Source organism: Pocillopora verrucosa, chromosome 10 (assembly GCF_036669915.1).
Source record: "Pocillopora verrucosa isolate sample1 chromosome 10, ASM3666991v2, whole genome shotgun sequence".
NCBI lineage: Eukaryota > Metazoa > Cnidaria > Anthozoa > Scleractinia > Pocilloporidae > Pocillopora > Pocillopora verrucosa.
In genome coordinates, this window is record NC_089321.1 from 18,867,566 (window position 1) to 18,881,537 (window position 13,972).

Consider the following 13,972-nt stretch of genomic DNA (forward strand, 5'->3'; position numbering starts at 1 on the left):
AAACTCGGGAAAAAAACTCTAGGTGTTCCCAGTAGGAGTGGAACCCACCACCTCTCGATGAATACTTCGGACGCTCGACCACTGAGCTTTAAAAGACTCGTGGCAAGCTTACCCGTTTTACTAGGTCCATGGTGACACATGTCCAGTATACGGCGACAATAGGGTATTAGAGTACGTCAGGATCCATAGGGAAAAATCTTCCATGGGCATATAGGTAAAACGAACAAAAAATGCTGCTACCTGGATTTGTTGAAGTGGACTTCCTGACCTTAAGTTAAGGAAGGTGGTAAACTGTGGGAAATATTGGGGAGAAAGTCTAATAAAAGAAAAAAAAAAAACTTGGATACTGCTACTTTAATCAAGGGCCACAAAATAATGCGCTTGAGCTGTACAAGCTCGTTTAAACTTTGCAAGGGTTCTTCCTGAATTAAACTTAAGACAGGAATTTTCGCCTTGGAATTGCTTCATCGCTTGTGAGGGGAACAAAAGCTTATATTCTTGTGAGATGAGCCCGGACGTGGGATTATCTTCCATGCTTTAGACACGGACACTATGAGCGTGCCTGTGTTTCTAGCAACAGACTAAATGTGCGAGACCTCAATTAAAGATAGACTTCATTGACAATAGGAAGCTGGTGTATACAGAAATCGGAAAATATAGAAAGAGTTTGGTTCCCCAACTGATAACACCACTAAATCAGCAGATACTATCAGGAGTTGAATACTTTCGCTGGCCCGGTATTCAACAGCCCAGGGATACTTATTTGGCGAAAAGGAACTTCTACACAAATTGTAATTACTACCTATTGGGCATGGTTTAAACTAGGATTCCAATCCACAAATAAGCATGTTTTAACATACTTTATTGACTGTTTGAATGTATATATAAAACGAGAAAAAATTCCCTTTACAACAAGTTGTGAAAATAAAGCAGTTTTTGATATTCTGTTGGAAAAAAAAGGAAAACAAACAAACAAACAAACAAACAAAAAAGGCAGAATACTTCAGAATTAATAACCGAGTTTTTCGTTTGGTCCTTGTCAAACTTAACTTTTTGACCATCCAAACCACACCATAATTGTCACCTATTGTGGGGTTTGATTGGCAAACCACCCATGATTAGGTTAATGGGACCTGATGGTGTTGAGTAGTCATCACCAGAATCACTTTCTTCATCATCTCCATCATCATCATCATCATCATCATCATCATCATCATCATCTGAGTCATCTGAGTCATTGCTCTCTTCGCCATCATCATTTGAATCACCACTTTTTTCATCATTATCATCTTCCTCATCACTCTCATCTTCATCCTCGCTATCTTCAGTACTAACTGCATCTAAAATGAAAATTTTGAAAAAATCTGATGTTCCCTGCATCCGCGATTGTAACATTACTTGGGAAAAAACAGGTTACACTTTACTAGTTGTAAATATTCTTCATACTCCGGTAAATAAAGTTTGTCCTGTGTTTCGTTTCCTTACTGTGAACGCTTATGCATTTGTATTTTATTTATCTCTCCACTCCACATAGTAGTAGGTTTAGTTACAAAATAAACAAGGTAATAACTACTAAGCAATTCTAATTCTGTATATTCAAATATTAGAGATAAGAGATACGTCGTGTTATCCTGTACTACGGTAATATAATGATACGATTAAGCGCACTCGTTTCAAAAAGCGTCCCTCGTTAATAAGCACCCCCTTCGAATTCGTTCTGGTTAATAAGCGCCCCTATTGAGTAAGCACCCTCACACTAATAAGTGCCCATACTCCAGTAAGCACCCTATTCTGTTTCAGTGATAGCACTGTTAGAGTTCATGTACATGTATATTGCGATCAACTGTGGTTCATTTTCGTTTCATTGCTCACTTACAGCCTCAGTAGAAAAACAGTTATCTCCGCCTCAGTTTCTCAACTATTACGTCCATGACTGCACAGTTCCATCAAACGAATGATTTCGTCTTAAAATTATGCGGCGACTGCTTGGCTTTTTGTTCTAGCCAGGACAGATCCAGAGACAAGAAGTCCGTTTTCCAGTTTTCTCAATCCTTCTCAAATAAACATCAAAGTTCTTTTTCGCACATTCCGTTGCCTTTAAAAGAAGAAATAGGCACCCTATCCCTTGTAAGCGCTCTGTTTCGCCCTTCCTCGAGGTACCAAAAGCAAATAGGTGCCCCGGGTACTAAATCGCATCATTACGGTGTATTGAATTGAAACTGTTTCACTCTTGGCGATGTGAAAAGTGGTCAGTATTATATACAACTAGAACAATTTACGTTGGCACTTTAGGGTGGACAGAGAAGAATAGTAATAACAAGGGTCCTGTTAAGACATTATCACTGAATCTGTACCCTAATCAGTCTCGTCCACATATGTATTTTGTTTACGGTTCAACCGCTGATCACCTACACCTCGTGGCTCCCAGTTCAAGAGTATTTCACTATCTGCAGTTCGTGACACAGAGGTATTGGCTTTAGCAACAAACCTTGTTTAATTTTTTCCACGATGACAGCGTGAAATTCACTGCATAATTTGTTATCTGGTTCCAGAAGAAGAACTGAAGAGGCATAACAAGTAAGTAGAAAAAGAGGAAATTTTTTAAAATGTAAACAAAGGGATGTGTACACATGTATATATTGTAAATACTAAATACTAAAGAGGTTAGCGGTGATAAGTTATGTTTCAGCACCATTGTCAAGTTTCGATTTTTCAACAGAACGGAAAAGTACACCATCAAGTTTGTTCCAGATAGAGGCTGCAGTTGCTAAGCAATCTTGATAGCCAACATCCAAAATTTGTTCTATCATTACACTCTTTAGAGCAATTTTAAATTAATTGTCGCCAGTTATAGCGTGTTGCATTAATTTTCCTTAACTTCGCTTTGTATTGAAAAACTTTCACCACGTTTTCAACAAATCAAATGTATCCCAAACCAATTGAGACTTGGTCAGTTGCATTTTTCCGTGCCTCAGTGGTTAAAGTCTGTTTATTTCCCTTTGCTCATGTTGGCGATTGCGATTAGTTTTATTTTGGTTTTACATCACTAACTCCAAATGCGCTCTATCTCTCACTTTCAACCGAACTTCTTTGAAGAGGCAGCACTACAGCAGGGCTGCAGTTTGCCTCTTTTTAAACATAGCGTATCTGTGTGTAGATAATGAAGGATGCATTTTCTTTGCCTTGCACATATCTTTTTTGTACCAAAGACAAAGCTGTGCCTGTTTAAATAATATCCCATCAGCCGAAAAGAACCATGACTTACTCTTTTGGCAGAGCTCCTTGGCTTTTTCATAGTTTTCATCCATGACAGTAGTTAGGAACTGAAGCAAAAATGAAAACCTTATTAACAATTGAAGAAAAAATAATAATGTGGTATTAAAATTCACAGTACCTCTGCTTTGAGTTCATCTAAAGGTTCATTGTTTTGGATTTGATTAGCTGTTCTCTCTTTTTCCTCCTGAATTTCCTCTGATGATGATGATGATGATGATGATGATGAGTCACTATCAGTGTTGTCTTCATTATTGGAAACCTTGGCAGCCTGTCTTAGGGAGTTTTCCATTTCCTGTATTTGTTTGCTGTGTTTTACCTTAGCTGTAATTGAAACTATGAGTCAAGCTCTGGTGATCATGTCACTTGGACATCATTACTATCATCACTATTCTTTTCCTATCACTTTCATTATTAATAAAAACCACTCAAGTGAATAGTACTTTTTCATACCTACTGATTCATTAGTTTGGAAATGAATAGCAAGTACTATTCACCTCTAAGCAGCTGATGAAACAAAATTGTGCGTCAATAGTTTAATTTCCAACCATCTTTTGGTATATTGAAAGAAATACACTAATTGTTTGGCATCTGTGTGGTATATACTAAAAAAATTATTCACCTGTGTTAGTGAAAGAGGTGGATATCAACAACACCACTTTGCTGCTTGGTATATATCCACCACTATTCACCTCCACTTTGCTGAGTAACTGTTAACTATGATTGTAATTATCGTGGAATCATTAATTATCAAGTTAATTGGCATTATCAAATGAAGTTCAAACAAAATAAATTCTACTTAAAATAAATAACATCAATGATATCCATCAAATCAAAAAAGGTTAAATGATAAAATGAATCTTCTCATAGCAAAGACAGAGTCTGAGAAAGGAACAGGAAGATATTGTATACAAGAATATATACACTGATATATATACAAGCCTGCCATAACCCCTGACTATTAAATACCAAAAGCATCCTACAAATAGTTACATGAAACTGAGAGGACTAAAAACATGAAGAAAGTGGAAGTTTTCATATTTGACATATACACCCCCAAAAAAGCCAAAAACCTTGGTAGCAATCAAGTAAAAAAACTCAAGCTAGGTACTTGAAAAACCTTAAATCATGAAATCACCCATCTTTTTTAAACATAGAACATGATTATACCAAACCAATATGTTTTCTAGAATGATAATATCTGATAATTTCTCTTCATTTAAAGAAAAAAACATTTGAATATAATTTTGTCTTTCATCAGGTGGACTGTATAGGAGACAGCCAGACATCATAAATTAGATAAACTAGAGAAGTTGTCACATTTTAACAAGGCATAATTGTTTTTTTGTTTCAACAAAAGGCTGACACCCAAAATATTTAATTTTACATTGCATGATGAATATACATGTAGTAAGATTCCATGTTGACTATTCACATGATTTGGTTTTAGTTGATTAATTGGTGCCCATAAAATGAACAAAATGCTTTCAAAGCTACCATAGTCAAATTTTCACCCCTTTAAAATTTTAAGGGTGACAGAGAAATGAGCTTTTATATTTGTAAAAAGAATCAGGTAAGCTATGCAAATATGGGACCTGATGACATCAGTTAAAGCAAATTAACAAGAGAAGACTATTCACACCTGGTCAACTAACAGTTATATATGCACTACACCTTGCCATGTGACAAAAGTTCCCTCACTTGATAATGCAATTGTTTTCCAGTCCTCTTAGGCCTAATTTCAATATTTTTGTGATTTTAATTGAGGGAAATTTAAACCAGGCTAAGAGGCAGACCCAAACCTCTCAAAGCTTGTATCATTATGTAGAGAAAGCATTACTCACAAATATCAATATCAATTAGTAAGTGGAACCCCATTTGGGAGGTCTGGAACCTAGTGGGTTACATTGGAAACATTCTTGTGTGGATAGCATTGTAATCTGTCCCATCATTTGTATCTGACTGCAAAGTTAGTTGAGTTTGTTATCACTTTGTTTATTTGCATACCATAAAAAATTAGGATATGAAATGAAAAAAAGGCAATTGAAAGCAGTAAATGGATTTTAGTATCCCTTTATGCAAACTACCATGATCATAAATAACCTTTCAAGACATTTTAGATCAGATAGATAAAAATTCCATCATAACCTTGGCATTCTAAAAGCAAAATGTACTTTGAGGAGCAGCTTTTCCTTGCCTACTTGGTAAAGCCCCTGAGACTGAGGACATAACAATATTATTGATTATGGTATTTACATATTTCAAATCAGCTTCGAGCAACATTACCCAGAGAAATCATCTCAGCTCCAGCGCTATTACATCTTGTTGGAATCTCATCTGCTAATTCCTTTTTCCTTGCAAGTTGAAGGCTCCTCTCTACACGTCCTGCACTCCCAACTCTGACAGCTGCGCTGGAACTAGGCCTTGAAATACCTTGACACTCAAATTTAACAGCACCAGGCTCTACAACATTAAAGTACAAAAAGACCAATCTTGAACAGTTAAATCCAAAGGAAGGTAGGTATATTTACTTTGGGTGAAATTTGTGCATTTTCTGGAAAAAAAATTGCAAAATTTTTTTTAAACTTAACAACATGGACTAAATTATTAAATCCAGACTCTTTGTGCATCACACAAAGTTCACCACTGTGTTAATATAATGTTAGGAGATACAGTTTCATAAAGATATCTATAGTCTTTTTAGAGACTGTGCCAACTATAGCGCATCAACAGATTACCATTAAAGCATATTTTAAAGTATTATAGGATTACTTTTAACACTTCATTTATTGGGGGCCCTTAGATATTAAGATATATCATAGACACTTTGAGATTGAGCTCTTTTCTTTCCTTATGGGGATCAACTATCTTTCACCATTTTAACTCAATAAATGGGTTGTTGAGGTGATCAGGATCCATACTAACAGACAGAAGCAACAACAGAAGGCCACTTGTTTTCATCACTGACAAAGACTGGTGCATTTGACACCAATACCTTTAAAAATACTATGCAGCCAAGTATTTTATAATAAATTAACCTACACTCACAATGTACCTGGAGGGAGCTCAATCAAGCCTTCAGAGGTTACCTATAGATATGAAAATAATAAATATCAAGTCAGTTTAATATACAAGCAAAACTGAGTCTCTCTTATCAAACCTTTTCACAAGATGCTGAAATAATGGTGTGGGCTATTCAGCTCTGTAACTAAACTATCTCAAGAGAGGTTTGTAACAGTAATTTACAGTGTTAAGTAATATTTGGTCAAAAGTTGTGACCATTACTTTTGGTTAGAGAGAATAATGAAAGCCTGAAATTCAATGTTGATTATGAACTTAGTATTTTCTGATGAAGACAGTGGACTACATATTGGTAGCTAAGTTCTGGTGAGTTCCTCCCTCCCTCTCCCCTTTAAGATGACAGAAGCAAACTCAAGATCCACCATTACCTTCCCCAAAGTCTTCTTAATTGTTCCAACTGGTCCACTTTGTAACATAAAATTTAAGAGATGAAAATTGCAAACAATTTTTGGTCCAAATCTTATAAATACAGTACAATCAATAAACTAAGTGATAACTGAAACTTAAGACTAACTTGTAAATACAAAGTGAATACCACCTGGAGCCACTCTTATATGAACTGGGTTAGAATTATGAAATTCAAAACCTTTTCTATAATATTAACCCTACTATTGCCTTTTGCAAGGTTAAGTAGACAATCTGTATAGAAATGTGTCTGCATTCAAGCTCCACTAACAGCCATTTTGCTCAAGCAGGTGACTTCCATGATTGATTTATTTTCTGAAAACTTAAACTAAAAATAATAGCCAGCCTCGTATAAATTGAAGCACACAATGCACATACCTGTTTTGTTTTCTTGACAATTTAAATCAGAATATCAATTTAAGGTGTTACTATTTTTGTGAATGTTTTCTGATCATCCTTGTATATATTTCAGAGTTTCAACTGTATTTTGCAGCACCAATAATAACTCTTCTCTTTAGTATTATGTGGAGTGCAAGGTTAACTGGGAGTCAGTTGCAAGGACCTCTGCAACAGCAAGCTTTAGCTAAATCCACCATTTAAATTTCAGTGATCTATCAATCTAGTTGGCAAACTTCATCGGTTTTTAAGATTTCTATTTAATGACAGGCACTCTGAACGCATATCATGTAGAAATTGAATTGCAGTACACCAACGTATCAGCCTAATAATGTATGAAATTTAACACACTGAGTGGATAAAATACCTGGGCCTCTAGATATTTTTCCTGTAAAAAAACTTCAACAAGATACTTTCAATATGCATACTAGGTTCAATTTTTTGGAATTATGTCTTTATTTGGTCGTTTTTAAATGCTACCACATTTTAAAATTTGATATCAGTTTCACCGTCAGTATGTTGGGCTGAGGCAATCAATAGTGACTTGAGTTCTCTTACTAATATTGTTCGACATGGCATCGTAAAGATGTACATCAGTCAATTCAGATGCATTTTGCAATCAAAAGAGTATAGTATTGAACTAATCGCAAATTTAATCATCATGCAAACACATAAAAAAGTTGAACATCTATCAAGATCCAGAGTGTTTCCCTCATAACAAAATTGCCCCCTCGATCCAGGAACATTTAGCCTTACCTGGACTCTTCATTGTCCCCTTTTTCAGCGTTCATCTTCCTTGTTTGACACTTACTCATCAAACTGTTAGCAACGTGAGTCACTTTAGGCACCTTAAATGAAAAAAATGCTATTTGTAGATTCATCTCGCTTGTGAAGAAATCTAATCGCTTTCGCTGCAAAAGTAGTCCATTACTGTCATCTTCCGCCATGTAAACTTCTCGATCCCAAGCCTTTTGTGACTCACTTTGTCACCCCATATCAGCGACCCTTTGAACGACGGGACATTGTTCAAGTATTGGCCTACGTCACGTTTAGCCGTACCCTCCCCCACTTTCCCCGCAAGGAGAAACGGGTGCCTCTGTTGTAGCGCCTGCGTATTAAGGGTACTTGAGGGACACTTTAAGTAAAAAGATACGAGAATGGCGAGCTCTCACATTTGTTCCTGTGTTGGTAATTTACGACCACGGTATAAGCGATTAGTTGATAATATATATCCAGCTGACCCACGTCAAGGCTTAGTGAAAGCAAACATGGACAAGCTAATATTTTACGCCCTTTCTTCGCCTGAAAAATTGGATAGAATTGGTTCCTATTTGGCCAAGAAATTAAACAATGACGTGGAACGTAGAAGGTTGGGGTTCGTTTTTATCACCGTGGAAGCCCTTGATCAGCTTCTATTGGCTTGTCATGCCCCTAATTTAAACTTATTCGTAGAAAGTTTTCTGAAAATGGTACAGAACTACTTGAGAGCCCAGAGGCCCAACTACAAGTTCTTGGTAGCACCTCCTTCGTAAAGTTTGCAAATATTGAGGAAGACACCCCATCCTATCATCGACGCTATGATTTTTTCGTCTCTAAATTTAGTTCGATGTGCTGGTTTAGCTCTGGAAATGAACGAGATTGCTTCAGGATTCGTTTGGCTGGGTTAAAGGGATTACAAGGCGTTGTACGGAAAACTGTGTCGGATGACCTTCAAGCCAACATCATGGATGATACTCATATGACTAAGATTGTTCCGTCTTTGTTGTTCGTGATGGAAGAGAGCAGTAAGGGCAAAAGTTCAAGTGAGCAGCAGTTTCAGGCCTCCACCACTGAAGAGGATCCAGCTTCTTTAGCAGAATCATGCCTCAGAGAATTAATTAACAGAGCAAGTTATGGAAATATTAAATCAATTGTGAATCCAGTGTTAACTCACTTTGATAAGAGCGAGCTTTGGGTACCCAATGAGTTTGCACTCAAAGTTTTCAAGATCATTTTGTACTCAGTACAAAATCAGTTTAACTACATCGTCATTGAGAATCTTCTGTCACATCTGGATAATCACATTAGAGACAAGGCAAAAGTGAAAGCCAGTATTGTGCAAGTTTTAGCAGCTTGTGTTAAAATTGCAAGCAACAGTTCCATAGGTCCAGCAGTGCTGGAAGTTTTCAACACCCTTCTTCGTCACTTACGGTCCTCTGTTGACTCTCACAGCGATGGTGATGATGATGATGATGATGAGAGAGAATTTGAAGAATCTTTGGTCAGTACTGTTGGAGCATTTGCTGCAGTCCTGCCTGACTTTCAGAAAACTGATATAATGATGTTCATAATGGGAAAATTTCCCTTGCCAGATAGAAGACATGAAAGTAAGCAGTATGTCAAAAGAGAAAATCACAAGCATGCCAATATTGCGAAGGGGATAGTGCGCTACAGAAAATGCTTCTCCAATGTCTTCTTAGTGTTGCACAGAGCTTCAACTCCATCTCCCTGGCAACTACCTTTTCTCCAACATTTCTGGAATCTCTACTTCAAGCAACCATTGTTGAAGACCCAACTGTGAGAAGACTGGCTCATGAGATTCTTTACACACTGTTTGATCGTCATGAAAACATTCACAAACTTGGTGCAAATGGCATCCTGAAAAGAAGCAAGAAGATTGACTTAACCACTGAACAGTGCTCAAAACAGGAACTCCTTTTCTTCAGAAAGAACAGGATGAAATACTGTGGTATTTTGTTTGAAAGTGCCTGCATGCTTTCAAATTCAGTAGACATATTCTAGCCATCTATTTAACCATGGGTGTTATTACTACAGAGGTTGCAGATGACCTTGAACTGATTTCCAGTGTGGTACAGATGACATTTGGATTGCAGAAAGTTGCATTAGATGATGACTTGGTGTTACCAAGTATGATACGTTGTGCACTTCATGCACTTGTGGCAGGTTATCTCAGTGTGGTTGCTCAGCTGACAGGAAATCAGGTTCTCAAAGATTATATTTCACTCATCATCCATCTGAGAGAGAAGGAAGCTGACTTTTTGACTCCAGAAAGAGCTTTGAAACCTGCAGCCAATTCCCATGTGATTTCAGCCAACAGCATTCCTAAACATCTCTGTTTGATATTTCAAACATTACAGAGGCTTTTCCTGTGATGGCCGATAATGGTAGATTACTGAAGACACCGTACAAACACCAACCCCTAAAGGGGTTTTAAAAAATGATCAGTTTGAAAATGAATCGGTGGTATCCAATATCAACAGTGAACTTGATGCAAACCCTCCTGGAATTCAACCATTAACACCAAAGGAGAGGATAACATTTCAAATGCTGAAAGATGTTGTGTCAGAAAATCATCCAGAGTTGTAAAGGAGAGAGGTAAAGATGCCAATTATTTTGTTTCAAGTTTTAGTGAAATTGCTGATGATGCAAGTGCCAGAACACTAGAATTCAATTCCAAAGTACTTCCTGTACTGGATTCACTTAGCACTCCACTTCAAAGTAGAGCTCTTAGTATATCAACACAGAGCTTGTCTTCAAATCCTGGTTGAAGAAAGCTATATTATGAAGTTTCCTGGACAGTATGTTGTATTCATGAAATACAACAATACCACCAATGAATTATTTTATTTAGTTAAAGGTCCATCACAGTAAGTGCCTAATTATCAATCAATTTGTTAAATGATTTTTTCCCATAACATACTTGAATTTCTATTAAGAGAAAAATTGTAATTTCAAAGTGATTTCAAGTTCTAGGTATTTAATGAGGTAATTTGTCAGATTTTCTTTTTAATTATTAATCCGGCTGTAGTCATTCTCAGGAGTGAACTAAATTTTACAGGTTGGTTATCAAGTGCTCTGAAGGTAAACAAGAGTAGCTCTTTTGTTTTTTTTATTTTTTTTTGTTTTTTTCGGTTCACCCAACTCTCCTGTATATGATACTCAATTGTTCTGTATGGTCGCAATACCTTTTTTAAAACAATTTTTGATCAGAATTTACAAAACTGGGCTGTTATAAAATTGTCGCTCTTTTTCCTTCTTTGTGACATGGAGAAGAGAATGCTGCAACACTTCTTAGTTCATATATCTTTCTCAGCACTTTAAAACAATAGGAAGAAATTTACCAGGATTCCAAGATTCTTTAAGATAAACAAAAAGGTCAAAGTCTGATTTCAAACTGGGTCCTCAAAATTTGACAATGAATGCACAACCAACTACAAGAAGGAGAAACATTATTGTGACTTGGCCTGAACTATAATGCATAATGTCACAAAAAGGCTGCTGTTCTGGTTTAATGCTAAAACTTGTTCATTTGAGTCAAGAATGCCCTTTTTTAAACAAAGATCCCAGTCATTCATCATCCCCCAAGCACGATCACAACAAGGTAATCTCAAAATTTTTAATGGTATGCATCCACATGGAATGTAGGCACATTTGAGTGCAATTTGATAAAGTTAGGGTTTTCCTTTTGCACATCACATAAATACAGTTACTGTCCATACATTCACAAAAAATACTTTTAATTGATGGAGATTAAAACTACATGGGGTCTAAAGCAGTCTTCTTCCTTCATGTAGGACTTGCCCCTAATTTTTTAGTTCCGAATATCTCATAGATTTTCCTGCCTTGATTTTTCAACAAATTTTCTTGTGAATTGCTTGTTTGAATTCAAATAATTATGACCTCCTCCAAACTAGGACATGGTTAAAACCCTACTTGTACCAATTTTTCAAATGGTTATTTTGAAAAAATGAACTGGATTTATTGACACTCACACATTCGCAATAAGTTTTGGTGTTTAAAATTTCATTCAACTTTTAAATTTTTAAAAGTGGTTACCTAAAAGAAAACTTCCTCTTCCTCTCCATCTACCAATGTAATTTTTGAGGTATGTTCATGTGGTACCTTTTGACAAATGGCTATAACTTTACTATACACCACACTTGCAGTGAGGGTCTTTTATATAGGGGTTTAAACAAAAAAAATGTTCAATAATTTTACTTTTAAAACAGGCCTTTTGACTGAAGGGCCTAAAGGTTTTTAGGAAGTCCAGTAACCCCTTGGTGGGATGGAAAAGAAATCATTCCAATAGTCTGTGATTATCCCACAAGGTAAAGAAAAAGTGTGAGCTTGGCTACATTAAACATTAAAATTAAAGCTATTTGTTAATGGTTAAAGGCCCAATGATGAAAATCTGATTTGGATCAGCTCTTTAGTGTAGAGGTTTAGACAGTATCTGTTTGTGGTTTAAATCCCAATGGTTCAAATTGTGTTTCCCCTTATGGGGTGTCGGAGTATGTGATGGGGGTTCAGAACTAGAACAGGATTGAACTTGAAGGAATACAAATTAATTGGTGCAAATCAGCTTATATGTCTCAGTAAACAGAACATTTATAAACAAAATGGTGCCGAGTTTTCATCAAAGGAAAAGTGCCCTCTAAAGAGAACATTGTGTCTTCTAGTATGACAACCAGGTTCTTAAAGAATTGGTCTTTTGGCTAATAAATTTTCTGAAGATTTTGATTGGCCCAATTTTTTGATTCAAGAAGTATTAAAGGGCAAAGAGACTGGCCCTCACTACAACTACTGACCCATCAACTTATTCAGTGTGTGGATGAGCAATTTCTTATCTCACTGAACGAGGCCCTTTAAAGGTTTCAGAGCAGTTGACTTTGCATCTAGCCAGGAAAGTACTTACTGGTCTATCTCAATCTGGACTACTTGTGTTATGATTGTTATAATTCTATAGAATAGGAACACAGCATATCGCGCAGAGGAGTAAATTGCAATCTTACCTTGTCTTATCCCGGTGAACAGCCACCCTTTTATTTGTGCATATGTCGTAAAGATATGCATGGATTAGATGTTCGGCAAATGAGCGCATTGGATTGTACATCTGAAATACGGTAGACCCCACACCCATCTGTGTGGGCAAAGCGAAGCCAAATACGCGGGCCTTCCAGATTGTTGGATTAACGCTGGCTACAGCCCGCCATTGGTAGTGAATTAAAATGCAACGTAACGTTTCACACCAAGAACCTCCCCCTTGGCAATCCTCACTCTTTTTTTTTTTTTTTTTTTCAGCCACACGGGAGAAACCACCCATGCGAAGCGTCGGGCGTCGGGTTTGGCAAGCTCCTTATTAATGGTTAATTTTCATTGGCTCTCGAAATTAACCCTATCCCATATCGAGGTTTGCAAGCTCTGAAATCTTCCTGGTGTCATTAAAGAGTTTTCTAATTGCGGCCATCATAATCACCCCCCAAATTTTAGCTGTAAGTAAGAGCTTTTCCCAAATAATTAGATTGGGGTATTTTTAATAGAGCCCCTTTGTTTCTTTCTATACATTCGACGCCTGTGTTTGAAGTAGATTTCACAAATCTTTGTGTGAAAAGAAGACAATGGACATCTCCCTAACGAAAGCTAATCTCATCCGTAGCCCTGTAAAGGAATAAACTAGTTGAGAGCATAAGGCGGAGTAAGGTAAAACGATATTGGGGGATTTTCGACGCATGCTATATAAATTAAAACAGTCCAACGGTGCATACTGCTCACTTTCAAGGAGAGACTCATCAAGACAAGATAATCTGATCCTGCACGCGGGCCTTATTTATGAAAAAGAATCATTAAAATGCTATTAGCGTACCATTTCCTCCGCGCAACCTGTTTTCAAGCATAGCTCCCATCTCTCTCTCAACATAACACTCAAGCTTCAAATTGGATTTAAATTCTGGTTGATTAGGTTAAGGTTCCTAGTTAGTTTATACGTGAGGCAAACTAGATCAAGTCAGCAAAGCTCCAAACTGACTTGAAGTTATCT

General features: G+C 36.8%; 2 protein-coding genes across 4 annotated transcripts; one reads left to right on the forward strand and one right to left on the reverse strand.

Moving 5' to 3' along the window:
• Positions 1–845: 845 nt before the first annotated feature.
• Positions 846–13,970, reverse strand: LOC131787018 (mitotic apparatus protein p62). 3 transcript variants are annotated; one of them, XM_059104090.2, is made up of 9 exons: positions 13,799–13,970; positions 7,912–8,003; positions 6,723–6,759; positions 6,329–6,362; positions 5,560–5,736; positions 3,395–3,597; positions 3,266–3,323; positions 2,489–2,560; positions 846–1,340 (listed from the first exon to the last, which is right to left on the reverse strand). In XM_059104090.2, the coding sequence occupies exons 1-9, from the start codon at positions 13,850–13,852 to the stop codon at positions 1,081–1,083; spliced, it is 987 nt and encodes a 328-aa protein (XP_058960073.2). In that variant the 5' UTR covers positions 13,853–13,970; the 3' UTR covers positions 846–1,080. The 3 variants fall into 3 exon arrangements, with proteins under 3 accessions (XP_058960073.2, XP_058960074.2, XP_066029189.1); XM_059104091.2 differs by lacking the exon at positions 13,799–13,970 and adding an exon at positions 8,087–8,118; XM_066173092.1 differs by lacking the exon at positions 13,799–13,970 and having other exon boundaries at positions 7,912–8,424.
• LOC131787017 (protein EFR3 homolog B) lies at positions 8,289–10,806 on the forward strand. Its single transcript, XM_059104089.2, is given in 8 exon segments — positions 8,289–8,628; positions 8,631–9,563; positions 9,566–9,925; positions 9,928–10,266; positions 10,269–10,358; positions 10,361–10,504; positions 10,507–10,700; positions 10,702–10,806. Coding segments are annotated over 8 exon segments (2,481 nt in total). The 5' UTR covers positions 8,289–8,312.
• Positions 13,971–13,972: the final 2 nt, after the last annotated feature.

Bases quoted from the DNA above. Each gene is read 5' to 3' on its own strand.
- LOC131787018 (XM_066173092.1), bottom strand. From the start codon at position 8,102: ATGGCGGAAGATGACAGTAATGGACTACTTTTGCAGCGAAAGCGATTA. The intron at 2,561-3,265 runs GTAAGTCATGGT...ATGCCTCTTCAG, and splicing joins CAAGGAGCTCTGCCAAAAGA to TTCTTCTTCTGGAACCAGAT. The intron at 1,341-2,488 runs GTTTGTTGCTAA...TTTTCATTTTAG, and splicing joins CGTGGAAAAAATTAAACAAG to ATGCAGTTAGTACTGAAGAT.